Source organism: Hyperoodon ampullatus, assembly GCF_949752795.1.
Source record: "Hyperoodon ampullatus genome assembly, chromosome: 12".
Classification (NCBI taxonomy): Eukaryota; Metazoa; Chordata; class Mammalia; order Artiodactyla; family Ziphiidae; genus Hyperoodon; species Hyperoodon ampullatus.
In genome coordinates this window covers 41,085,929-41,113,860 of record NC_136925.1, presented here as the reverse complement: position 1 = coordinate 41,113,860, position 27,932 = coordinate 41,085,929, and the positions used below count along the sequence as shown (strand labels likewise).

General features: G+C 39.8%; 1 protein-coding gene and 1 long non-coding RNA gene across 4 annotated transcripts in view; both read left to right on the top strand.

Annotated features, from left to right (window-relative positions):
* CDK19 (cyclin dependent kinase 19) overlaps window positions 1–2,921 on the top strand; it is a gene marked incomplete at both ends in the record, with an annotated part of 180,061 nt that extends 177,140 nt beyond the window's left edge. For all 3 annotated transcript variants that reach the window (XM_079716933.1, XM_079716932.1, XM_079716931.1), the window contains one exon: window positions 2,790–2,921. In XM_079716933.1, the coding sequence (XP_079573059.1) occupies window positions 2,790–2,921 (132 nt within the window). The remainder of the gene's footprint in view (window positions 1–2,789) is intronic.
* Window positions 2,922–3,217: 296 nt separating this feature from the next.
* On the top strand, window positions 3,218–7,089 carry LOC307061614. Its single transcript, XR_013811190.1, has 3 exons — window positions 3,218–3,346; window positions 3,472–3,579; window positions 6,805–7,089. It is a non-coding gene; the product is annotated as an uncharacterized lncRNA (long non-coding RNA).
* The last annotated feature ends 20,843 nt before the right edge of the window (window positions 7,090–27,932 follow it).

The following is a 27,932-nucleotide window of genomic DNA, read 5'->3' as shown; positions in this document are numbered from 1 at the left end:
CTCTTTTTTGACAATACATTTTATAAAATGGGAAGTAGACTTATAGTAGATCCTTTTAGAATTAAGTGGTACTCTAAAGTTTGACTATACAAACTGTACAATCCTGTTTCTAGGGCGTTATATGAAAATGAAGAATTTTGTCATTTCATGTAATTGCAAGATATTTTGTTTCTTGACTTGATTATCCTAAAACCCTGAGGAGGGAAGGTGAGGCAGGCAGCTCCTCCTCAAAGAAAAGGTCTCATTTTACCCTTACAGCTGCCTGTCAGGTTTGGGTCAGAAAAAGATACCTAGATAGATAAGCAATTGAAAGGGAGAGGAATGGCGGCTTATTTTGAAAAAAATTAGCAGCATACTTCAGAAGGATCTGCCATCACTGGGAGGAAATAATCAGTAAGTAGCCACATAAACATAGAAGAGAAAGGGACTAAGATTGAGACTTCTCAGGAATAACTGTTAAATCTCACTAGAAATAATTTTGAGACTAGAAAATACATTTTGTTATTAAGATTTAAAAGAAAACTACAATTGTATTACCAATTCAGGAAATTAAAGGTATTACCAATTCAGGAAATTAAAGGAAAAAAGTCTAAGGATTGGTATTTGGAGAGAGAGGTAAAAATACTGGTGAAAACTGTAGGGATTCTTGGGGGAAAAAAAAGTTTTCAAGGTAGTAACAAGGTAAGAAAAGATCTAAGAAGGGAAAGGAATTTAAAGGTTAAAAAAAAAAGGTTTAGAACCACAGTCCCTCAGGGAACTGGTGGAGAAGAAGCACATAGGAGAGAGACAGATAACAGAAAACAAAACCACAGGCAAGGAGACATAAACTCACTGATTAGGAACTGGAAACAAGAGAAACATTAACAAGAAAGACATAATAAATAGCTGTCTAACTGGCTTTACATTCTGAATATCTCAGCACAACTACTTTGAGAACTTATCTTGGAAGATTCCCTGCAAGCAGAGGAGTATGTAATAGCACTTCCACTGGTTCCAATTAAAGTAATCAAGGCATCAGTTTGATCTGCTAAAAACAGCTTGCTATTTGGGTAGTAGTCATGAACATATTTGAATTTTACTATAAAGTCAGTTTTCCCCCAACATTAGTTTATTCTTATTATATGAGCAACAAACCTTTACTATATACTGGCTCATCTTTGTGTCTCTGATTGTGTTATATTAACCTGATTATAGTCGATCATGGACAGATTACTTAGCTATTGTATTTATTCCTTTCAAATCCAGGAGTTCTTCAGATGCTTTTCTTTGTCCATACTGAGCTGTCTACTTAAAAATAAAATAGCATATCTGTGAAATGGGTAGCTTTCTCAGCTAGTTGAAAGACTAACATGAGGGGTGAGGGAGTCCCATTGCACCTGTCTGCAACTCTCATATTATCGACACATTTGTTCTTTATCCAGTACGGAGGAGCTATTATGCTGAGTCTAATAAGCTAAAGTGAAAGCAGTCGTAGCCAGCTCAGCAATTGTAGGCCTTGTGAATGGAAAGGACATTTTTTTTTCCCATAATAAAGTGACAATAAAACATAGTTAGGATCTGGAAAGGCTTCTTACAACAACAAAACTCATCAGAGTTGTGTAACACAGGAAGGAGTTAAGCGAGATTATTTTTAACCAAGACTATCTTATTGCTCTGTTGTCTTGGACCCGATGTTGCAAGTCCAGCTTGGCTGCCTCTTGTGCGCTGAGTGGGGCACGCTTGCTGATTTGTCCTTCTGCAAACCGCCAGTGCCACCTCAAGGTCATTTACATTTTTAACTCCAAGTAATAGCTTTATTACATATGATCTTTCCCAATTCGCTCACAGGAAGAACCAGCCTTCTGGGCATAGCCAAAGACACTGGTTCCAGCTATGCTTATATTTAACCAGGCACCATGTTCTTATTCTATAGGTGAATTTTTCTTTTACATATTTTTTTCATATTTGCCCTTGGTACTATGAAGATGAATGTTTCATTTAAGGTAATAAAAATACATTGAACTGAAATACATTTGTCTCAGCCTTCTCGAGAGAATTTTCACATATGAAATTTTTTAAAATTCTAAATGTTACCTGAAGAACTTCTCTGGTGGTCCAGTGGCTAAGACTCCACACTCCCAATGCAGGGGGCCTGGGTTCGATCCCTGGTCAGGGAACTAGATCCCTCATGCCACAACTAAAGATCCCGGGTGCCGCAACTAAGACCCTGTGCAGCCAAATAAATAAATAATTAAAAAAAATAATTTTACCTGAAGTTTATAAAAAGCACTTATTTCTGCCACCCCTACCCAACCGTGCCTGGCTCTGTCATGTAGGTGATGCTGCTGATGCCACTCTAGCCTCTCCCTCTGAAAACTCTTTTCTCTAAAAGATGATTTCTTAATCACAACAACTTCGTTATTTATAATGAGAAAACTAACAGCACGTCAGTATACATTATGAACACGACTGATTCAATATGCCAAACTGATTATTCCTGTTTGCAAATCTCAGTTATGCAAAGAAAAACTAACCAGAATTAGCCTAAGTTTCCCCTCTACCTTTCGTTGCCAGTGTAACTTATCTCCCAAAGAAATCCAGCCAACTTTCGTGCATGCCAGAACAGTGGTGGCAGGCTGTGATGTCAAGTCAGCAAAATGTATTAACAAACTAAATTAACTGTCGCTACGATGGGTCAGAACCCGGAGCCTCTGATGAGAATGGCTCATCTCTCCGTCCTGTTGTGATTAGCATCTTGAGCTGTTCCCTTCCTCCATCAGTCACTCCCTTTTCCTGTTTTCTTCTCCTAGCACTCCAGTTCGCGCCTGAATTACCAAAGCAGTGTTCAGGGATCCTCTCAGTCCCAGAGCTCACTAGGCTATTCCTCCTCATCTCAGCAGAGCGCACAGTACCACCCATCTCACCAGGCCCACCGCTACTGACCCGCTACAGCCAGAGCGGGTCCAGACTCCAGCAATATGACGTCTGCATTGAAGAGAACCAAAAATGCAAACTCTGATGCTGTTTAAAACTCATCCACTTAGGAGGAAAACTATTTACTGAGCATTTTGCAGGACTGACTGATGTCTTTATTGACTTAAAGAAGATTTTCGTGAAGTTTCCCGGCACCCTTTCCCTGCATGTGTTCCATTGTGACTTCTCTGATAAAGCGTCTGATCTAATCCCAGCACTTAACTTCTGTAACCTTCAGCATTTTGGGGAAGGATTTCCTGGTGCACCTTTCTCATGCTGTAGCAATCTCTATGATTTATCTTTTCAAAGCTCTTTTACTAGGATTTTAATGTTTTAGAAACAGGATTCCAGTGGTGTATAGTTTTGTGCTTCATGAACTGATCTAGCAACACAGGTAAATATGCACCTTTTAAAGCACTATGTTGTTTTCACAGAATATAACTCTTTTGCTCATGGAAGTCTTAAATGGGAACTGTTACTGTCCCACAGTACTTTACTATTATGTTTTTATTTCTCTAGTTTCAGGGAAGGTCTAATAAAAAGACAAGTGGTGATACAGAGGGAACCTGCAACCAAAAACAGCCTAGATCTTTGCAGTTACTATGCTTTATGCTATGAAGAACTAAAGTATGTGGTAATTTTTATATAACCATTCATATGGAACTTAGTTCCCAGAATCATCTTATTCTGAATAGTATCCAGTAATTAAGAATTATAATTTTAACCTTCATGTAGCTTACGTCTACTTTAAAAAGGGTTTCAAGAGCTTTGATGAAATACAGTCCTCTGGTGACCCACACCAGAAAACTGAAGAGAATATTAACTGCACTAGGATTTCTTTAAGGAGTAATGTTGATCAAAGGGAAGGAAAAGCTTTTAGTGTGTATTGTACATAAAGTTGGCTTCTCTAAAGAACTGTTGGTTTCTTCACATCTGGGTCAGTTTGAGTAACTTTCTTACATAATCAAGGGTACTCAAATAGAAGCCTGCAAATTAATCTGCTTTTAAAATAAAGAGCAGTGTTCTCCATTCGTATTTGCATTAGACATAGAGTGACTATTTTTAAAGCATGTTTAAAATTTAGGTTTTGTTCATGTTTAAAGTATGTATTATGTATGCATAATTTTGCTGTTATTACTGAAACTTAATTCTATCAAGAATCTTTTCATTGCACTGAATGCTTTCTTTTGCCCCTAGGAGAAAACTTAATAATTGTGCCTAAACTATGGGCAGATAGTATACGACCTATTAGATAAGTGCTATTTGCATTTCTATGATCTATGACTTAGAGGCTGAGCTCTTTCTTAGCCAGCGTAAGGACGCTCAGCAGAGTCACAAGGAAATGTAAAGACTTAGAGCTCCCATTGTAATGTAAGGGGCAAGAAACTTGTGTTCTTCTAAATGCTACTAGCAGCACCAGCCTCGTTTTAATGTTTTCTTGAGCTAGAAGAAATAGCTGATTATTGTATATGCAAGTTATATGCATTTTTAAACTCTTCTTTGTGAACTTATCTACCTGGTTATGATACTCTGGGTCCATATACAAGTAAAATAAGTTTTAGACAGAAGCCAGTATACATTTTGCACTATTGATGTGATCCTGTAGCCAGCAAGGACCTTACTGATCTCAGCATAATAATGCTTATTAATAACAAAGACTATACAGTGACACTCATCAACACTGAAGATGAAACTGTTGACATGCTCCACTGGAAGGAATTTCTGATTGTCTCCATAGTAATTTACCCCTTCCATTTTTGCAAATGAGAAATTAGTAGCCCTCTGCATAATGTAGCTACCCAAGTAAAGTTCTGTCCTGTGACCTGCACCCTCACCTCGTGCCCAGCATTATGCTGGGGGGTAAGACACAAAGGGCAAGACATACTTCCTGTCCTTGAAGAGCTTATGATTGATTCCATGACAGGAAGCTTTCCTGGGATGACAGGCTTATAAATGAAACCATCTTAGAACATGAAGGCCTATTCGTTTACTTCTAAACCCACTTGGAGAGAGTTATTATTCCAAATTTTGCTCTGTAATAAACAAGTGTCATGGAGAGGTTTCTATGTTTATCTACCTTCAAGAAAGCCAGCAATTATTAATATCACCACAGGCATTAATATATATTTGAAACGTTCACAGCAGCCTTTCAACAACAGTTGGGTGGCCCTTGTAGGCAGAACACAACTAAGTGTTTGTAGGAAATTACAATGAAAATAGCTCTGTTCCTGCCCTCAAGGAGAGCTTACATTTAGTAAAAGACAAACCCAAATACGTGCATGAACCAAAATATCATGCCCCTTAATACTTTACAAGCAACTTTGATATAAATCCTTGTGATATGCGCTTATATGATCATGGGACTACCCTGCTTTCCTTGTATGTAGTGAATTTTAGTGGCAGAACTGATACAGAAACCGTGAGGGGATTTTTTCAGTTGCTCCCGGTGATCTCCACACAGGATCTAGCCAGATATGCCAGTTACATATGTGACTGGGTTTCTGGTCACTGCACTGGTACTGGCCCTTTCCTCCTGTGCTCTTGCCTGAGAGTTGGTGATGCCCACTGGTGCTCATTACCCTTTGAAATAATTTTGGTTCATAATTTCCTTTTCCTTGTAAAGGGGAACAGAGCCTTTAACATACTTATGGGCCCTAAAACTGTGGGACCTCGGAGGAGACCTGTGAAGCTTTTTGAGGTTAAAATTTACCTTTTTGGTCCCCAAATGACCCCATTCCTCTATAAAAATGTATTACCATCAATGTCCCCTGAGAATGCAGGGTGGACTTCCAAACCAGGGGAGGTTATGGGAAGGAAGGAAGGAATCAAAGTGAAGGTCTTCTGCGCTCCATAGTACAAATCAGTTTTCGAGTTAGCTTTCTGGTAAGTTTTGTGTTTGGGAAAAGGGATTCTAGGGTTTCAGGACAGCTGAGTCAAGGGTAAGGTAGCCTGGTGGCAGGATTGATACTATGAGGCTGAAACAATCCTTATGATGAAGTAGATCATGCAGTAACATACAAAAACCAAGGACATGTATATTTTTATATCTGTGTGGTTTTAAAACTTTAGTACTTAGAACTTCAGCCTTCTGCACTACTCTTTTGCTCTTGTAAACGCAATTTACATTTAAGAATGGAAAGGGATGGCATTTGCTTACCTGTTCACTGCCTCATTCCTGGTGAAGCAACTGCTAGTTGTATGCCTCTAAAAGGATGCTGTTTTCTCTGCTAAAGATAAAAGAAAAAATAGTTGGACAATAAGACTTGCAGCTTAATCTGCTTTGAATAATTGTATGTAACAGAAACTATACAATGAAGGAATATTCTATGAAAATTATAAATCCTAACCTCTATCGTGTTATCTTTCTGGGGAATGGAGAAAGGCAGTGAAATGGCAGTTAGACTAAAGGAGGCTTGAAGGATTCAAGTATAAATAATATTTTATATAAAACATAGCTGTTTAGGTTTCCTTAATCTTCAAGAATAGTCACAAATATCGTAAAGCAACGTTCATTGTTTTAGGATTTTTTAAAAATGTGTTGTACCTAAGGCCATACTTACTCTTCTGTGCTATCACTGCAAAGGAGTGATATGTATGTATTATATGAAAAAAAAATCCTTAATGCACTGTTATCTCTTAAATATTTAGTAAATTAATACTATTTAATTTTTTTAAAGATTTGTCTGTGTAGACACTAAAAGTATTACACAAAATCTGGACTGAAGATGTCCTTTTTAACAATTTAAAGTACTTTTTATATATGTTATGTAGTATATCCTCTCTAAACTGCCTAGTTTGTATTTCCCATAATTCCTATTTGTGAAGTGTACCTGTTGTTGTCTCTTTTTTCAGTCATTTTCTGCACGCGTCCCTCTTTATACGATTATAGACATGACCGTGTGTGCTTTCCACACACTGCTGCGAGGTGTGCACTCAGAGCCAGCTGCCCCCGCCCCTGCACCCCGCCTTCCAGCGAGGCTTGCTCCGCGGGGTGCAGGATGAGCTGCTGCTTTGGAGCCGAGTGTTTCCCGCTTTTGAGTTGTCCTGACATCCTTCCCGAAATGACTGTTAAGACAAAAATAAATTACATTGCATTTATTTTATATTCTTGGTTGTAATAAAATTTAATTGACTTTGTTTCAGTGTGGATTTTTTAAATATAGGAAAAACTCGTTACAACAACTTTTAATGTTAAAATTTTATGTGTGTGCCTCGAAGCTTTTCAGATTACACTTGTCCTGCAGAGATGCAAAGTCTCCCTGTGAGCTGCAGTATGTTATTTTATTCAGGATGCTTATGATGTCAAAAAACCAAAGAGGCAAGGCTTGCAAATACCTCAGAAGCAAAATTACAGTTTTTTAAACATCTCTGGCGGAGATATCCTTTTTTAAAAAAAAAAAAAAAAAATGGGGCTTCCCTGGTGGCACAGTGGTTAAGAATCCGCCTGCCAATGCAGGGAACACAGGTTCGAGCCCTGGTCTGGGAAGATCCCACATGCCGCGGAGCAACTAAGCCCGTGCGCCTAGAGCCCATGCTCCGCAACAAGAGAAGCCACAGCAACGAGAAGCCCACACACCGCAATGAAGAGTAGCCCCTGCTCGCCGCAACTAGAGAAAGCCCACATGCAGCAATGAAGACCCAACACAGCCAAAAATAAAATAATTAATTAAAAAAAATTAGAATGTTTTAGAAAAAACAAATAGGCAGCATTTTGTGGGTAGAGTGGCATTGGGAGTTTCTCCTTTTATAAGGACATTCTGTTGTACCTGGCTGCCTCTTCTTACAACTTACTTGATGAATCTTCTATGGTTATTCCAATGGTTAAAGGCATCATGGAGTGAACTGAAGAATGTTTAAGTGACATAAACACAAAACTTCATTTCTATTTAAAATAGATATTGCACATGTCCAAATGCTTCACTGCTTGACACAGATTGTATATTTAATACTGTGATACTTATAGGGTAGAGCTTCTCTTGGAAAACCTCTTTGACCACAGCTGCCTTTCTAAGCAGCCACCTGGGTAAGAGAAAGCAGATGACTGCACAAACCCCTTACCACTCCTGGGAAAATAGCTTGTAAGTATGGGTCTATCTCCCTAGCCAACTGTAAGTTCTTTGTGAAGGGTCTGGGTTTTATTCCTCCTGCACTCCTAGCACCTGGCATGATGCCCAACACAGAGCAGACAATTAACATGGCGAGTCATTAGCATCAGTTTTGTACATTGGCACAGAATTCCTTGATATGCTGTATTTGTATATGGACAGGGATGAACCAATATATTTTTGTTCCATGAATAATGAAAATGCTAGAAATAGGCATTACTTTATTTTTTTTCTTTTTAAAAATTTATTTATTTATTATTGAGGTATAGTTGATGTATAATATTATATAAGTTTCAGGTGTACCACATGGTGATTCATAATTTTTAAAGGTTATACTCTATTTATATAGTTATTATAAAATATTGGCTATATTCCCTGTGTTGTACAATATATCCTTGTTGCTTATTTTATACAGAGTAGTTTGTACCTCTTAATCTCCTACCTCTATCTTGCCCCTCCCCACTTCCCTGTCCTCTCCCCATTGGTAACCACTAGTTCTCTATATCTGTGAGTCAGTTTCTTCCTTTTTTGTTATATTCACTAGTTTGTTGATTTTTTAGAGTCCACATATAAGTGATAACATACAGTATTTGTCTTTCTCTGTCTTATCTCACTAAGCATAATACCCTCCAAGCCTATCCATTTTGCTGCAAATGGCAAAATTTCATTTTTTTCTATGGCTGAGTAGTATCCCATTATATATATATATATATATATATATATATATATATATATATATATATAATGGGATATATATGTGTGTGTATATATATCACATCTTCTTTATCCATTCATCTGTTGATGGACACTTAGGTTGCTTCCATATCTTGACTGTTGTAAATAATGCTGCTATGAACATTGGGGTGCATGTATCTTCTTGAATTAGCATTTTCATTTTCTTTGGATATATACACAGGAGTGGGATTGCTGGATCATAAGGTAGTTCTATTTTTTAGCTTTTTGAGGAACCTCCATACTGTTTTCCACAGTGGCTGCACCAATTTACAGTGTACAGTGTTCCCTTGGGGCATTACTTTCTTAAAATAGGTTCATTTCTTATATTTTTTGGCTGCAAAGTCATAATAAAATATCACCCCAGAGGAACAAACAATTCAAACTGCATTTGAATAAAAGATTAGGCCAAGTTAGTCATACCTGCCGTCTTCTTTAGATGCCATCTTTCCTTTGGTCCTCCTAGAGGAGGGCATCTTAAAGCCTTGCATAGCATTTATCTAGCAGGCAGCAGAAAGCCAGCTTGGACAAGCAACACACAAACATAACAGGAAAATTTGTTCATTTGATCTAAATGAGAGAATATAATATAGGGGAAAGAAATGAAAATACTGACTTAAAACATGAATATATATTTAGCACATTCCTCCTGATTTTTCACACTTTCTGCTCTTCAGACTTGTGCAAAGTACTGTGTCCATTTTTTTCACACAAAGATGCTATTAAGGACTGGATGTTTGTGTCCTCCCCCCAATTCTTATGTTGAAGCCCTTATCCCCCGTGTGGCTATTCTGGAGATGGGATGTTTATGGACATAATTAAGGTTAAATGAGGTCACAAGGGTAGGGCCCTGATCCAATAACATTAGTGTCCCAGTAAGAGGAGACAGAAGAGAATGCGCTCATGCTGTCCCTTCGTTCTCCCCACTCCCTTCTCCCTACTTTTTCTCTCTCCCCTTCTTTTTCTTCCCTCCTCTCTCTCCCCACAACCCCCCCTCCCCAACATGTGAGGACACAGCAAGAAGGTGGCATCTGCAAGCCAGGAAGACAGTCTTTACCAGAAACTGAACGCTGCCAGACTGATCTTGGACTTCACAGCCTCCAGAACTGTGAGAAAACAAATTTCTGTTATTTAAGCCACCCAGTCTATGGTATTTTGTTATAGGAACCTGAGCAGACTAATACATATTTTGAACCAAGAAGTAGGGTGCTACAGTAACAAACACCTAAAAATGTAGAAGGGGCCTGGGAACTGGGTAGTGGGTAGAAGCTGGAAGATGTGCATGCTAGAAATATAAAGTGTTAAAGGCAATTCAGAAAGAAAAGAGAGCTGGAGAGAAAGCTTCCATCTTCTTAGGATAAAGAACATAAATAATCATGAATAGAATGTTGGTAGAAATATGGACATTAAATGACATTCTGGTGAGCTCTCAGATGAAAGTGAGAAACAGGTCATTGGAAACTGGAGAAAAGGCAATCCTTGTTACAAAGTGGCAAAGAACTTAGCTGAACTGTGCTCTAGTGTTTTGTAGAAGGTAGAATTTTCGAGCAACGAAACTGCTCTTAAAAGATCTCTCTTGCGGTGGTGGGGAAGATGGACTGGGTAGGTCCAACACACAGAAAGCATGTTGGAAGGCATACTGAGGAGGAAGAAGATGCACCTTAAACATTTCGGAGACTTCCTTGATGGTCCAGTGGTTAAGAATCCGCCTTCCGATGCAGGGGGACACAGGTTCAATCCCTGGTTGGGGAACTAAGATCCCACACGATGCAGGGCAACTGAGCCCGTGTGCCGCAACTACACAGCCCATGCGCTCTGGAGCCTGCGCACCGCCACAAAAGATCCCGTGTGCCACAAGACCCAACACAACCAACAATAATCAATATAGAGAAGGGCACGTAACTCAGACCAAGGAGGTAGAGAATACTCTCTGAAAGTCATGCTTGTTTCAGAACCAATTTATGCCTGTGTACTTGTTACTGTATTTCTATAACTTAATTACATATTATAAATTAAAATCTGAGTAAGATAAATAAATTTAAAAAATTTTCAGACTTTTGTCTTCCTCTGGTCTTGTCCTCTGCATTCATTTTCTTACATGCATTGGTTGGTCCTGGGCACCCACCTTTGAAAGATCTGGTCCTCCAAGAAAATGCTGTCATGTACCAAGCTTTTTCTTTTGGTTGCAATATCAACCTAAATTAATTGAAGCCTATAGATCTTAAATTATAAACAGGATGTTCAAGATTTGACTGAATTCAGCTGCAGGTGCCATATCTGAGTTGAAAATGCATGATTAAATCTCTACTGGTGTAATTCGTAAGCAGTAAAATGCAGAGATCTTAAGTGTATAGTTCAAAGAACTTTGAGGACTGTATGTATCTATGTAACAAAACCCAAATCAAGAAATAGAACATTTCCATCACTGCAGAAAATTCCCTTTCTCCTTTCCAGTCAATACCCCACACTCACAGAGGCAACCACTGTTCTGCCTTCTATCAACAAGTATTAGTTTTGTCTTTTTAGAATTTCATTTAAATGGAATCATACAGTTTGTACTCTTTTGTGTCTGGATTCTTTGACACTACATAATGTTTTTAAGAATCACCCATATTTGATATATCACTAATTTGTTTCTTTTTATTGCTGAATAATATTCTGCTGTATAAATATACCACAATTTATTTAGTCATTTGTCTGTTGATGGACGTTTGGGTTGTTTTCTGTTTGTGGTTATTATGAGTAAAGCTACTCATATTTTTGTAGAAGTTTTGTTGTGGACATACATTTTCATTTCTTATGGGTATACTTAGAAATGGAATTGTTAGGTCATAGGATAGGTTTTCTCTTTAAAAGAAACTGCCGAAGAGTATTCTAATTTTGTATCATTTTCTACTCTGTGAGTAGTGCATGAGAATTCCAGTTGCTTTACATTTTCAGTAACATTTAATATTGTTAATCTTTTCATAAATCGTACCAATGTTCTCTTAGGTCAGCCTCCCAAGTCAATAAAATTAGAACAAAAATAAACAAATGGGACCTAATCAAACTTACAAGCTTTTACACAGCATAGGAAACCATAAACAAAATGAAAAGACAACCTATATAGAATGGGAGAAAATATTTGCAAATGATGAGACCAACAGGGATTAATTTCCAAAATATACAAACAGTGCATGCAACTCAACAACAAAAAGACAAACAACCCTATCAAAAAATGGACAGAAGTCCTAAATAGACATTTCTCCAAAGAAGACTTACAGATGTCCAATAGGCATGTGAAAAGATGCTCAACAGCGCTAATTATCAGAGAAATGCAAATTAAAACTACAATGAGATATGATCTCACACTGGTCAAAATGGCCATCAACAAAAAATCTACAACAGTAAATGCTGGAGAGGGTGTGGAGGAAAGGGAACCCTCCTACACCGTTAGTGGGAATGTGAATCGGTGTAGCCCCTGTGGAGAACAGTATGGAGGTTCCTTAAAAAACTACAAATAGAGCTACCATATGACCCAGCAATCCCACTCCTGGACATATATCTGGAGAAAACCATAATTCGAAAAGATACATGCACCCCAATGATCACTGCAGCACTATTTACCATAGCCAGGAAATGGAAGTGACCTAAATGTCCATCAACAGAAGAATGGATAAAGAAGATGTGGTACATATATACAATGGAATATTACTCAGCCATAAAAAAGAACGAAATAATGCCATTTGCAGCAACATGGATGGACCTAGAGAGTGTCATACTGAGTGAATAAGTCAGACAGAGAAAGACAAATATATGATACCACTTATACGTGGAATCTAAAAAAAGTGTACAAACGAACTCATCTACAAAACAGAAATAGAGTTACAGATGTAGAAAACAAACTTATGGTTACCAGGGGATAAGGGGAGGAGGGATAAATTGGGAGAGCGGGATTGACACATGCACACTACTATAAATAAAACAGATAACTAATAGGGACCTACTGTATAGCACAGGGAACTCTACTCAATACTCTGTAATGGCCTATATGGGAAAAGAATTTAAAAAGTGGATATATGTATATGTATAACTGATTCACTTTGCTGTGCACCTGAAACTAACACAACATTATAAATCAACTATACTCCAATAAAAATTTTTAAAAACAAAAACAAATACCATGCCCTCTTCTCAAGGTATGATTAAGAAAATTTGATTTGTTTTACTCATGAAATGCTTAAATAAATCTTAACTAGCTTAAAAAAAATGGGCAGAAGACCTAAATAGACATTTCTCCAAAGAAGATATACAGATGGCCGATAGGCATATGAAAAGATGCTCAATATCACTAATTATTAGAGAAATGCAAATCAGAACTACAGTGAGGTGCCACCTCACACCAGTCAGAATGGCCATCACTAAAAGGTCTCCAAATAACAAATGCTGGAGAGGATGTGGAGAAAAGGGAGTCCTCCTACTCTGTTGGTGGGAATGTAAGTTGGTTCAGCTACTATGGAAAACAGTATGGAGGTTTCTCAGAAAACTAAAAATAGAATTACCATATGATCCAGCAATCCCACTCCTGGGAATATATCCAGACAAAACTATAATTAAAAAGATACATGCACTCCTATGTTCGTAACAGTACTATTCACAATAGCCAAGACATGGAAACAACATAAAAATGTCCACTGACAGATGAATGGATAAAGAAGATGTGGTACATATATGCAATGGACTACTACTCAGTCATTAAAAAAAAGAAATGATGCCATTTGCAGCAACATGGATGGACCTAGAGATTATCATACTAAGTGAAGTAAGTCAGAAAGAGAAAGACAAATACTATATGGTATCACTTATGTGGAATCTAAAATATGACACAAATGAACCTATCTATGAAACAGAAACACGGACATAGAGAACAGATTGTTGGTTGCCAAGGGGGATGGGGGTTGGGGGAGGAGTGGAGTGGGATGTTGGTGTTAGCAGATATAAGCTTTTATATACAGAATGGATAAACAAACAACAAGGTCCTACTTTATAGCACGAGAACTATATTCAATATCCTATGATAAACCATAATGGAAAAGAATATAGAAAAAAGAATACATATATATTATACAACTGAATCACTTTGCTGTACAGCAATAATTAATACATTGTAAATAAACTACAATTAACATATATTTAAAATATTGTCAATTCTTTAAAAAAATTTTAGCAATTCTAATATATATGCATTGGTATCTCACTATGGCTTTCATTTGCATTTCCAAGCTGACCAATGATGTTGAACATTTTTTCATGTGCTTATTAGTACATGAAAGATCATTAGTATCATCTTCTTTTTGTGTAGTGTCTAAGACTTCTTTCCACTTTTAAGTTGTTTTATGCCTTCTTTATATAGTCTGAATATAAATCCTTTGTCAGATATATGCATCACAAATACTTTTTAATTTTTAATTTTGATGAGCTCCAATTTTTCCATTTTTAGTGTGTGTATATATATATATATGCTAAGAAACCCTTGATTACCCCAAGGTGTGAAGATAGTCACCTTTATTTTCTTCTAATAGATTTTAGTTTTAGCTTTTATTTTTAGGTCTGTGATCCATCTCAAAATAATTTTTGTGTAAGATGTGAGGTAGAGATCAAGGATCTTTTTTTTTTTAATAAAATATCTGGTTATTCAGGTACCATCTGATAAAAAGAAATGTCTTGCCCTCACTGAACTACATTTGTGTCTTAGTCAAAAAAATCAATTGTGAATATATGGACCTATTTCTGGACTCCTCATTCTGTTCCATTTAACTATTGTCTGTCCTAGCCAATACCACACTATATTAATTCCTAGAGTTTTATAATAAATCTTTAAATGAGGTAGCAGAAACCTTATAACTTTGTTCTTATTTGCAAGATTGTTTTGGCTACTCTAGATTCTATACATTTCCATATACATTTTAGAATTAGCTTGTCAATTTCTACAAAACCTGCTGGGTTTAATTGTAATTGCACTGAATCTATAAATCAATTTGGGATGAGTCAGTATCTTGAGTCTTCTGGCCCATGAACATGATATACCTTTACACTTATTAGGTCTTTTTTTCTTCTTAACATTTCTTAGCTATGTTTTGCAAATTTCAGTGTAGAATCTGAACATCTGTTAAATTTTTTTTTGCTAGTATAGATAAAACCTTAAATTTTTCATTTTCTAATTATTCATTGCCAGTATATAGAAATACAATTGGTTTTTGCATATTGCCTTTATATTCTGCAACCTTGCCAAATTCACTGTTATAGTAGTTTTTGTTTGGGGGAGGGGGTAGGGAGGATTCCTTTAGATTTTCTACATATACAATCATGTCATCTGTGAATAAGAGAGTTGTACATCTTCCTTTCTAATCTGATTAACTCTCATTTCTTTTTCTTGCCTAAATGCATGGATTAGCACTTCCAATACAATGCTGAATAAAACTGGTGTGAATGAATACCTCGCAACGTTCTCAAGCTTGGAGATAAAGTATTAGATAAAGGTGTTAGATAAAATTTTTCATAGTTGCCCTTTATCAAATAGAGGAAGGTTCCTTCTGTTCCTATTTTGACAAGCTTAATCATGAACAGGTACTGAATTTTGTTAAATGACTTTTCTGTACATGAGATGATTATATGATTTATTCCCTGTGTTGTTAATGTAATGAGTAACGTTTTTTGTTATTGTTGTTGTTGTTTTTGGCTTTAAGCAACACAAATTCATTATCTCACAGTTTCTGTGGGTCAAGAGTGTGGTCATGTGGGTTGACTGGATCCTCTGTTCAGGGTCTCACCAGATCTCAAGGCAGTAATTGGAACTTCAGTCTTGTCTAAGGCTTGGGGTCCTCTTCCAAGATCATTAATTGTTGGTATAATTCAGCTCCTGTTGTTGTAGAATTGCTTGCAGTAACTGGAGGGCTGTTAGAGGCTGCCCACTGTACTTTGCCATCTTGCCCTCTCAACAACATGGTAGTTGGCTTATTCAAGGCCATCAGGAAAATTTCTCTCTAGTCTGCTACAATGGAGTTTTATATAATGTAATCACAGATGTGATTATTCCATCATATTCACAAGTCCTGCTCAAGTGAGGGAATTATACAGGGTGTGTACATTGGGGCCTACGTTGATTGAGTTTTGATGTTAAAACCACCTTTCACTTCTGGGATACACACAGAAGAGAAGGCAATGTGAAGATGGGGGCAGAGATTGGAGTGATGCAGCTACAAGCTAAGGAATGCTGTCAGCCACCAGAAACTAGAAGAGGAAAGGAATAAATTTTCCTCTAGAGCATCTGGAGGGGATGTGACCTTGCTGACATCTTAATTCAGACTTCTGGCATCCAGAACTGAGAGAGAATAAATTCTTGTTTTAAGCCACCGAGTTTGTGATAATTTGTTATAGCAATCATAGGAAACTATTATAGATTTTGTTCATGATGTATTATCATTTTTATAATTTGCTGGGTTTTATTTGCTAATTTTTTGTTAAGAATTTTGGTATCTATATTTATGAAAGATAGTGGTCTATAATTTTCTTGTGATGTCTTTGTCAGGTTTGGTATCAGGGTTATGCAGGACTCATAAAATTATTTAGGAAATGTTCTCTCTTCCTCTGTTATCTGAAAGACTTCGTACAATATTTGTATTATTTCTTCCTTAAATATTTGGTAGAAGAAATCAGTGAGGCCTGAGGCCTGGAATTTTCTTTATGAGAAGAATTTTAAGTATAAATTTGATTAATTTTTTTTAAGATTTTTTTTTATGTCGGCCATTTTTTGAAAGTCTTTATTGAATTTGTTACAATATTGCTTCTGTTTTATGTTTTGGTTTTTTGGCCGTGAGGCATGTGGGATCTTTACCTCCCTGACCAGAGATCAAACAACGCACCCCCTGCATTGGAAGGCAAAGTCTTAACCATTGGACCACCAGCTAAGTCCCAAGTTTGATTACTTTAAAGGATATAGAGCTGTGCAGATTTTCTATTTCTTCTTGAGTCAGTTTTAAGTTGTATTTTTCAATGAATTTATTTCATCTAAGTTGTAACTATTTCTTTTAAGATGTATACTTACACATGGAACTGTCAAGTCAAAAGGAATGAGTATTTTAAATTATGACAACATTTATTGAGCTAACATTTAGTGAGCACTGCTATATACACTTTGCATATATTAACTCATTTAATTCTCACAACAACTGTATGAGGTGGGTATTATTATTGTCCCCATTTCTAATTAATGAAAAACAAGTGAGACAGAGGTTGAGTAACTTGTATAAGCCACACAGCTGATAAACATCAGAGCTAAGCTCCTAACCACTCACACCAGTGCTTCTCAAAATGTACTCCCTGGACCAGCAGCATCAGCATCTTCTGGGAACTTGTTAGAAATGCAGATTCTCAGACTCCACCCCACAGACTCCACAATATCAGAAACTCTGGGGGTGGTGCTCAGCAATTTGTGTTTTAATGAGCCTCCATGTCATTCTGATGCATGCAAAAGTTTGAGAACCACTGACTTATACCATACTCTTCTCACACATATTCCCAAATTACTTTCCAAAAAGGCTATTAATTTACTTCTACCAGTAGTGAATGAGAGTGCCCATATCCCTCGGCCTTACCAAACTCACTGTGAGCAATCTTTATACACCAGTCTGATAGACAAAGAGTAGTATCTTGTCTCTTTAAAAAAGTATTTCAATCCTCCTTCCTGTGAGAGAGTCAGGTTCTACCACTTCTCCTGTTCCGCTTAGGCTTCCTTTCTTATGCATGGCTTCTGGCTCTACTGACCTTCTATTCTGGGGGGTTATCAGTCCTAACAGTTCTGACCTTGCCAGGCAACCATGTGGTGCTTAGCTTGAGTCCTAAGTCAATCTCATTCTTTGGGAGTAGGGAGAAGCAAATAGGAAGTAAATTAATACTTTGCACCATGGTGCCAGCGTGCTGAGCAGCAGTGGGGATGATACAGGAGCAGCAAAGATCCGCAGTCACCCCAAGTGATAGCTTCAAAAGTGTTTGGGGGACCTAATCCCCAATCTCAAGATTTTTTTGAGAGAGGATACCTTTCTAATGTCCAAGAGCAGAAAAACCTTGGTTAACAAGGGTTCCCATGAATTGATTTCATGGTGTTTCCCATTATATTTTCACCACATTGCAGAAAAGCACATAGACGTTGGGCTGGTTAAATCTCACAGGGCTAATCCCACTTATGGTCCCTAATAATTATTGAGTTGTAATATGCACCTCCACATCAGCCATATCAACACAGCATAACAGAAAAAACATGGATTTTGGAGACAGACTTAGGCTTAAAACCCAGCCCTTCTGCCTCTGAGATGTGTGGCCTTGGATAAGTTACTGAACCTCTTTGATCCTGTTTTATTATCTATAAAGTGCCAAAAATAGCACCTATCTCACAGTTTAAGGATTAAATAAGATAATGTGTTGTGCCCAGCAGAGTGCCTGGCCCATAGGAGACACTCAATAAATGGATGCCATTGGTTTTCTCTTTCCTCTGCGGTTTCTGTGTGCTTGAATGTGTGTTTCTAGTGTAAATGATACGTTTAATACCCTTTGATGATCTCTCTTTTGACAGATGACAGCTACCTCTGTGCAGACTACTAGGTCGGCCACTTGCAGGTCAAGAAGGACACCACCCTTCATGCCAAGGAGAGCGCTTACAAGCAGAGGGTTATGTAACAGGCACCAGGGTTTAGCTTCTTTAATGAAACTCTGTCAAAAAATGAGGGACTCCTTCCTTGTGTTTTGGTAGCTTCACCCATCACCTCTTTTTTTTTTCTACCTCAACAAGAAGTTCATTAAATTGTGTTTCCATACCATTTATAGCTGTAGTTATACCAATGAGAGCAACTCTCATTTCTGGACAAGCAATTGCAACAAGAAGCAGAAGCCACCCACCCAGTCTGGACCCAAAGAATACATAATTCCTCCATTTCTCCACTGCGGTTCTCATAAATTACCACCTGTACTTCCAACTCCCGAGTGATCAGATCGCATAAAGACATGGTCCAGAAATGGGCAAAACTCAACTACCAATACTTTCGTACCATTCACATGTGAAAGATCTCCAGGAACAAAAATAACTCCTAAGTTTTGCCTTTTAGCCCCTATAGGCTAGGTTTGGAAGGTCTGGCCCACTAAGGGGAGAGGAGGGAAGAGATAAAGAGAAAGAGATCCTCTCTCTGTGACCACACAAGGAGTCCCTCTGAGAAGCACAGCCAGCCCATAGTGGGTGAGTCTGGCAATTCCAGAACTCCAGCCTGCCGGTGAGTGCCATGGCGAAAAGGGCTGATGGAGTTGGAGCAGTCTGGGCCCAAACTCCAAACCAATAAAACAAAGCTCCCTTCCAAAAAGTCCTGCACTTAGGAGAAACTGCTGGAAGCATCATCCAAATTGAACAGGGCATGGGCAGCAAGGCCAAAGGAAAGAGCAGGTCCAAATGAAAACCGGGGAGGGAGCAGAAGAGGTGGGTCCAGAAAATCCAAAGTAATTTTTTTCCCCTAACCTATTTATAGAAACTTAAGGGGTTTTTTTTTTGTTGTTTTTTTGGTTTTTTGCCGTACGTGGGCCTCTCACTGTTGTGGCCTCTCCCACTGCGGAGCACAGGCTCCGGACACGCAGGCTCAGTGGCCATGGCGCACGGGCCCAGCCGCTCCGCGGCACGTGGGATCTTCCTGGACCGGGGCACGAACCCGTGTCTCCTGCATCGGCAGGGGGACTCTCAACCACTGCGCCACCAGGGAAGGCCTGTGGAATATTATCAGTTTTTACAATAATGTTGTGGATTTGATTTACTGTTAAAGAGATCATTAGGTCTACCACCTGCTTTAGCAAGATGCACCTGAAGCGATACTACTCAGTCTAGAGATTAATAAGGAGCAAACGCTATCAACTTTTCTTTACGGAACCTAATGACTTTTACTAAACGTGCCTGCCAGTTATTAACATCTTAAATTTGCAGCTTCATAGATCACTTAATAAAGAAATGAGGGATCAAAAATGAAGTAGCATATTCTCTAATAGCAGATATCTATCCAAATTTCCCATAAAACTTAAAACAGTATTTTTTCTTTTACTCTTTCTCAATTAATAAAAATACTACTTTTCTGATCCTTCCTTTCTTCATGCTTCTGAATAAATCCATATTCACAGTAGCCCTTGACTTACTTTTATGCATCCCTTGTGATATTATTTTTTTCTGGACATTACTATAGCAACACAGTGAATTCATTTCATCTTAGTGAAATTCTAGAATTATCTGAGGGAACACCAGTTATCTTTAAGGTTGCAGAAAGTTGTCCACATTATATTTGGCTATGTGGAGAGTAAACCATACGTATACATGGCATGTCAACCTTGACTAGACATCAAATATCAAATTATGTAATGCAACTGCTCACCACAAAAGCTATGCAGAGTAATAAATTTTTTTTTTTTTTTGCGGTACACGGGCCTCTCACTGTTGTGGCCTCTCCCGTTGCAGAGCACAGGCTCCGGACGCGCAGGCTCAGCGGCCATGGCTCACGGGCCCAGCCGCTCCGCGACATGTGGGATCTTCCCGGACCGGGACACGAACCCATGTCCCCTGCATCGTCAGGCGGACTCTCAACCACTGTGCCACCAGGGAAGCCCGGAACCTAAGCTTTTTAAACGACGAGCATTTCAATTCTACTCATGTATCTAAAAATCTTTTTAAAATACCCACCTTCTTGATGTACCATTGGTTTTTAAAGTTCCATACATTTTTCTGTATAAATAAGGAATAGATTTATATTTACTTCTCCACTCACACTATGTATATAAAAGCTCTTTTGTCATGAACAAGGAGCTTAGCTTTGATTGTAATATATGTGTGTATAATTACTGATTTGTAATTCATAGGAACTTTCATTGAAGAAGATAATCCAAAAGAGAACCACCACCAGTTAAGTAGGGGCTCCTGCCAACTAAATTATGTGAACAGTTCTTATGTGATTGTTTGTAACATGTTCTTTTTTTCCAGTGAGGGTTGGACAAAGGAAAATCAGCTTTTAAAAGCAGAAATTCAGGGTGTGTCTCATGCAGCATTAATACTATCTGGTGACTTTCTTCTAAAATTTCCCTACATCATTTTGCTATCCTATTATCATTTTAACATTTGGACTTGTATCTTGACAGCAACTAAATAGTGCACTTGTTAAAGCAAGGACCACGTTTCTGATTTTGTTCATCTTTGAATCTCCCAGGGCCTTGTCAATATAAGAAATGTCCAATTTCACTGTTAGTGAGCTATGGAAGATTCAGGTTGGGCACATGGAATAACTTCCTAAGTGGAAACTTTTAAAATTGGTTAGTGACCTAAGTGAGGCCACATACCCTTATTGTTGGACATTATTAACCATTACGTTGCCCTTAGGGTGGTTTAATCCGTATGACTTGGATAGTCGCTTTGGATTGTTCCTGTCCCTGTGTCCTGTGGGAAAACAAAATAATAGAAAGGCTGGACATCTTATCTGGAACTCACCCTGGCCAACAGAATTAACTTTTGTTTGCTCCAAAGGCTAAGGAATGAAAACAACGGACCTAGAATCTAGATCTTTTCACCAGATCTAGTTTCAGCAAACAAGTCAGTCTCCAGCCCACCCCGGTCGCCACACCCTTTCTAATTCAGAGAAGGGAACAAATGAATTCTGCAACGTTTTTATGCTCTTAAAAACAGTAGCGGGCTTCCCTCAGTGGTTGAGAGTCCGCCTGCCGATGCAGGGGACACAGGTTCGTGCCCCGGTCCGGGAGGATCCCACATGCCGCGGAGCGGCTGGGCCTGTGAGCCATGGCCGCTGAGCCTGCGCGTCCGGCGCCTGTGCTCCGCAACGGGAGAGGCCACAACAGTAAGAGGCCCGCGTACCGCAAAAAAAAAAAAAAAAAAAAAGGAGCAAAACGCTCCAAGTTAAAACTGTCTAAAATTCTTCTTCTAAATGTACCTGCACATAAAACTTACTAACACCTAACTTAAAACAGTTACGAAAGCCGAATGAACGTCCAGTATTCAACTCAGTGTCTCACAAACAGTGTTTCACGGAACACTACTTCGTAGATTTTCACAAACAAAACATGTCCGTACGTGGTCAAATACATCTGAAAAATTCTGGGTTAAACAAGGTACAGCTGGCGCTGCCCTCCGCAAGCAGCTTCTGCGCTAGGCCGGCCGGGCCGTGGCTGGGATACCGGCCCTGGGCCTCCGGGTGGGAGGAGTGGCCTGCATTGAACAACAGCTCCTAGACAGCCGCCACATCCTCAGCCAAGACGGGGATACGAGCGCCGCCCCACATTACGATTTTATACACCGGCTGAGTGCACGATCTGATGGCCAGAGGCTTGGAAAACACTCGGGTGCTTCTCCCTGAACACCAGCACCCTTCCCTGCCTCCCCTAAGCACCCGGTTCTCCGCCTGGCGCTGCGCGGGAGCCCCTAACCCCATCCTCCTCGGCTGAGGCTGCACTTGGTGGTGGTGGGGGCGTCTACATAACCCCCGGGGGCAGGCATGGCCGCTCGGAGCTACCCGGGGGCGCGTCTCCGTGCTGCACCAGCGGGAGGAGAGGAGGAACCCCAGGCGCAGGGCGCTAGAGAGCCATCGAACGGGTTACCTAGATGCTGCCGAGGGTTTGCTCCGCGCCCACCCCAGCCCGTTAGCCTTTCATCTCGCTGATGCATTCCTAGGAGTGACTGCAAACGCGATTCTAGAAAAAATCCCTTGCTGATGTGATTCTTTCATAAACTGGATTGTTATCCTTATTTTCTACCGTTCTCTCATCATAAAGGGAAACAATCACTGGAAAAACCCAAAGTAAAGACTTAAAAACAAAAGCAGCAGACCTGATTAAATCCTTGGTTAACGAAGCCATTAAAAGCCAATGCAAAGTTAAATTTTTACCTCCTAGATTTGCTGAACGTGGGCGCACCCCTGGAGTTCAATTTCAGGGCTTTAGTCACTGGTGCCCCACCTTTAGCCACCAAAGGAAAGGCTCTCAGCCACCCTGCAGCCTCCTGATTCTAGGTACACAGGGAAAACTTTGGGTAAGTGGGGAAAGGAGAGAGAATGGTGGAGTGGTGGGTGATACACTGTGGCTCCTCCCATCACCAGCTGAGATCAAGGCCCTTTACGCACCTGAGGCCAGGTGTTTCTTCTTTGTGATGCCTACTCACGTTGTTGGGCTGCACGCCACAGGCCTGCAAGGCCTGCACTTGTCCAGCTTTAAGACTGAAGAAAGAGCCCAGAGTCAGCAGCAGAGACATCAATGGTTTGATGGATAGAGGAATCTTACATGTCTGAAGCAAAGTCCTGGAGTGACACCCCACTGTGTGCACCTGACGGTGGGCAGGACATGGTGGCAGTCTTTGCTTGGTGGGGGGGAGGGGAGATTACCAGTTATAGGGGAATTGATGTCAGGTGGGCTCATTAGTTAGGAGGGAAACCAGTGGAATAGCACGCCCCTCACCGCCCCTTTGATAAGAACAGTCACCAGCTGGGGCCTGGGACAAGAACAAAGGAAGATCAGTCATGTATAAGGTTTAGGTGAAACAGGCACTGGTCAGGCAGGGGATGTACAGAGAGCAAGAGAACAGCCATCTTGAGAAGCCTGACCATACACACAGGTTACTTAATTCGTTGCCCAAATATTGGAGAAACAGCAAACAAACAAACAAACAAACAAAAACCACAAAGTACAGGCTTTCTCAGAGCCTTTAATATGCTGAAGACATTGTGAATTTTCAGGAACTGATATATTGCACCCTTTTCCATGCTTATTTGACCAAAGAACTCCTTTTTCCTGCACCTCCGAAGAATGCTCTATAGAAAACAATTTGGAAATCCCTAGTAGTGACACACTACGGGCCTCCTCCACAACCTTCCCCTGCTTTCTCCTTGCTGTCAGAAGCCTGTCTGGTTCATTCTAGCCTTCCATAGAGGCTGGGTCCCTCCTCAGCTCCCAAGGATGGACAGTGATTAGACCAAAACCAACACATTTGATCTCATTCCCTTTGGTTCAAGCATGAGCATGTCATGCAATTCCGGCTGATAAAATTTGAGGAAAAATCTTTTGGGGAGTTTTCTGGGAGGATTTGTATCAAGCTAAAAAAAAAAAAAAAAAACAAGACACTAACATTCCATTTTCTATGTCTGGACTTCTGTATATGAGTTGGCAACTGTGACCACCAGTGGGACCATGGAGAGAGCCAGCTTCAGAGGCACATTGAAACACCCAAGATCACTGAGAAGAAAGATGGAAAGAGCCAGGATCCTGGAGTATACTGAGTCACTGATTTTACCAGCCCTGCAACTGTCCTATTTTTGGAATTCTCTTCTGGGACATTATAAATGTCCTTATTTTAAAAGTCACTTTATTTGTTTTAAATACTTGCAGTTAAAATCATCCAGGTATGGGGGTCTAACTAGTCAGAACCTTAATACCATCGGCACAAGTATAGAACATTCAAAATATGTGTTTGGAAATAATTGTTGAAAAGCAGTAGCTTATTTCAAATTAAGTATCTCCTACCATGTAATAATGGGATTTGAAATCTTTATATTTAAATGAATGACCCTAATATCAACATTTTTAGTGTCACTAAATTAGAAAATTAAACATTTATTCCTTAGCAACCACAATGGGCTATGAGGATAATCATGGAAGTGCTGCAACAACGAAATCCATAACCAACCAATGAAATCCCTCAGAGCCTCTTAGGGAGCAGAACGTGCACAACAGCCCCGTGTCTCTGTGGTTGCCCGGTGTGTGCTGCACCACGTGAGGGCTAAGACTGTTCTCCCCTTTGCGTTCAACGCATTTGCATAGAGTCCTCCCTGTGTGCAAAGCTCTGGGTGAGGTTCCCCTCCCCTGTCCTCCAAGCCCTACTCCCCCATGAAAGTCCTATTTGAGTCTCATTTCCGTGGAACCTCCCTAATTCCTGCAGCCTCCACTAAGCAACCTTTTCAAAGAATTCTTCCTAGATGCCCAGTCTGAACCATTTACTTTGGCATTTACTTGCACTCACCCCATAGTTTCTCTTATTAGTTAATATTTTATCTGGGCCCCTCTGTTGAATGAAAGTAATAGAGAGAAGGTGGAAGTGATAAGAATATTGTCTAAGTTGATGGTTCTCAACTCTGTCAGACCCAACACCCCCTATTTTATATGAAACACTTTTGTAATGTCATTTATCTATTATGAAATTCATAGATAAGGTAACTGACCTACACATATAATTTCAAAATATATCAATACAATGCCCTAGCTGTAGTTTAAAAGAGATAGTTTAAAAGAGAATAGGAAAGTAACTTATGATAAAGCAATACCTATTTCAATATGTAAATGACTAACATGATTGCATTGCATTAGAAGCCACAATGAATTATGGAGAAAATGCAGACTGATACAAGATGTCTTACAACTCAAATACCACACATCATGGTGCTATTAGTGATGTGACTTTCTGAAAGGATGAACAAAATTTGCTGAAGTTAAAAAAAAAAAAGCCAAAATACAACCTACCTTGATTTATGTAGTAGGCTCAATCCTAGCAATTCAGCATGTATTAAAACTATGCAAAAAGTACTTTCTGTTTATATGTAAAGTAAGTTTAGTTCTAAGTTCAAATAATTATAAACAGGTTTTTCACCTAATGAATGACTGAGAGGATATTCAAAAGTTGCAAGGGATGCAGGACAATTCATTGCGGGGCACAGTCCTGCACATTTTAGCAGGCCCAACAACTCTGGCTCTTATCCACTGCAGGTCAGCAATAAGCCCCAATCATTAGATAACCCCTAACATCCCCACAAATTTCTAAAAAGCCCTCTGGGAGGTACTGGTTCTAGTGAGATCTGCTGAGCTAAACCAAGGCCAGCTGAAGATGGGATTATTATTAGATAATCCAGAATCTTACCCTCAGCTTTAAAGGCCCTGAGAGCCTGAGTTAACCCCATGATGCCAGTTTACTGGTTCACCCCATGGTTCTCAAGGGGGCGCTGCAGACCAATCAAAGAAGGCAGCAAGTCGGGGCCTGGGGCGCAGTCGAGGGTGGTCCGCCTGCTCCTTTCTCAGGTGTTTTCCATTTGTTCCATTTACCAGGTGAGTTCCATGTATTCTTCTGTTTGAACAAAGGGTTCCTTAGTTTTAGGAAGTTAATGTTATATATGTTTTGACCGTTTTTTTCCAGATTTATAATTTCTGAGAGAAGATGTGTTGACTCCTCACTCCATGCCAGAAGTCAATGTCCCATTTGGTTCTTGTTTATGATTTCTACTGCTTTATTGAGACTCACTATATACTGAATCGCTATCATCATAGTTTCCTTTCATTCTTTGAACATATTCGTAATAGGTGCTTTGAAGTCTTTGCTAACTTCTGGGCCCACTCAGAGTCAATGAGCTCTGGCAACTACGCAAACCTGAATCTCACATCTCAATGTTCAATCAGGATATTTGCTCCCTGAGGTCAAAACTTCAAGGGAAACCATGTCATTGTAAGTAGCTACCTTTAAAATTCACCATGAGAAATCCCTGTCCAAGGATAGAAACCTCTCAGGCTAACGCCTTACTTATCAATTCCATTCTCCTCTGGGGTTGGAATGGCTAAGGAGAGAGGGCTCTAGAGGGAGAAAGACGTGCGAACCATGGCTGAGTAGCCTGGGTCAGCGGTCAGGGTCTTCTGGAAGAACTGCAATGACAGCATCCCCAAGGAGGAAAGAAAGTGTCCTCTCGCTGGCACTTCCTCCTCTTGCAGGTGACCCATGAGAGAGGGTACAGTGAGCCTGGACACAGAAGATTCCCTGACTTCAAGCTCAAGAGGCTGGAAACTATGATCCATTTCTACTCAAAACACTTCTGACACCAAATGGGAGGTTTTTGACACCAAGCCATTCTTCAATTTTCTGCAGACATAAACTGGGTGTTCTACAATTTAATTCAATTCTGACAGTAACTACCTAGAGTTAGTGAAGTCCCCACAGTTTGAGGGCTCAGTCCCATAAGACTGTCCCCACTTCAGAGCCAGTTGAATGTCTGGGCTCAGGTTTGATAATATGATAGAACAGCTCACAGAACTGTTATTTACTACTACCAGTTTATTATAAAGGATACAACACGGGAACAGCCAAACAGAAAAGAAGCACTGAGCAAGGTATGTTGGCGGGCAGGAGCAGTGGTGGCTGCGGAGCTTCTACGCCCTGAGCACCTCATCTTCCCAACACCTTGGTGTGTTCCCCAACCCAGAAGCTCTCCAAACCCTGCTCAGTTTTTAGGAAGGTTCCATTACGTAGGCACGATTGATTAAATCATTGACATTTGGTGATTGACTCAATTTCCAGGCTCTTTCCCCTCCCCAGAAGTCGGAGAGTGGGGCAGAAATCATGCCTCGGTCTTTCTGGTGACCAGCCCCTAAGCTGAAACTATCTAAGGGCCCCCAGCCATCTGTCACCTCATAGCATACGAAAGGATACTCATCACTCTTGAGAGTCCAAGGTTCTTAGAAGCTCTTGTTTCAGGAACCAGGGACTAAGACCAAGTATGATAACAAAAGATGCTACTATTGCCCCTATCACTCAGAAAACTACAAGGGTTTTAGGAGCTCTGTGCCAGGAACTGAGAATGAAGACCAGATATATATTTATTACATCACAGTATCACACTGATGTATTCATCTCACAGTTGGATGCCCTGGGAGCCTGTGTCTGGGTTGGAAATACTCAACTCCTCGGCCAAGTTCTGGTCCCTGACTGTGCCTGTGTCTGTCATGTTTTTTAATCTATTTTGGCCCCTCCTTTTCTATTCTTTCATGCTGACCCACCCCTAGCCCCACCTGACTTTATTTATTGGACATTGAATATATTCCACAGAAACTTCTGGGCCTGGGAGTTATTTTGTAAATATCTCCTCTTTGATCCATTGACAGTTTAACCCCCAGAGTAATATTATTTCTCACATTTCCAGTTCCCAAGGGAGCTCACTTGAGCCTCCAGGCACAGACAACCTCCCCACCTGGATAATGAGCTCTGGAGGGGCGAAACGCAGGTTTGGGTCAGGCAGGTTTGGGTCAGGCCGTCGTGGGTCCCAGCTCCTCCTGACCAGTTGT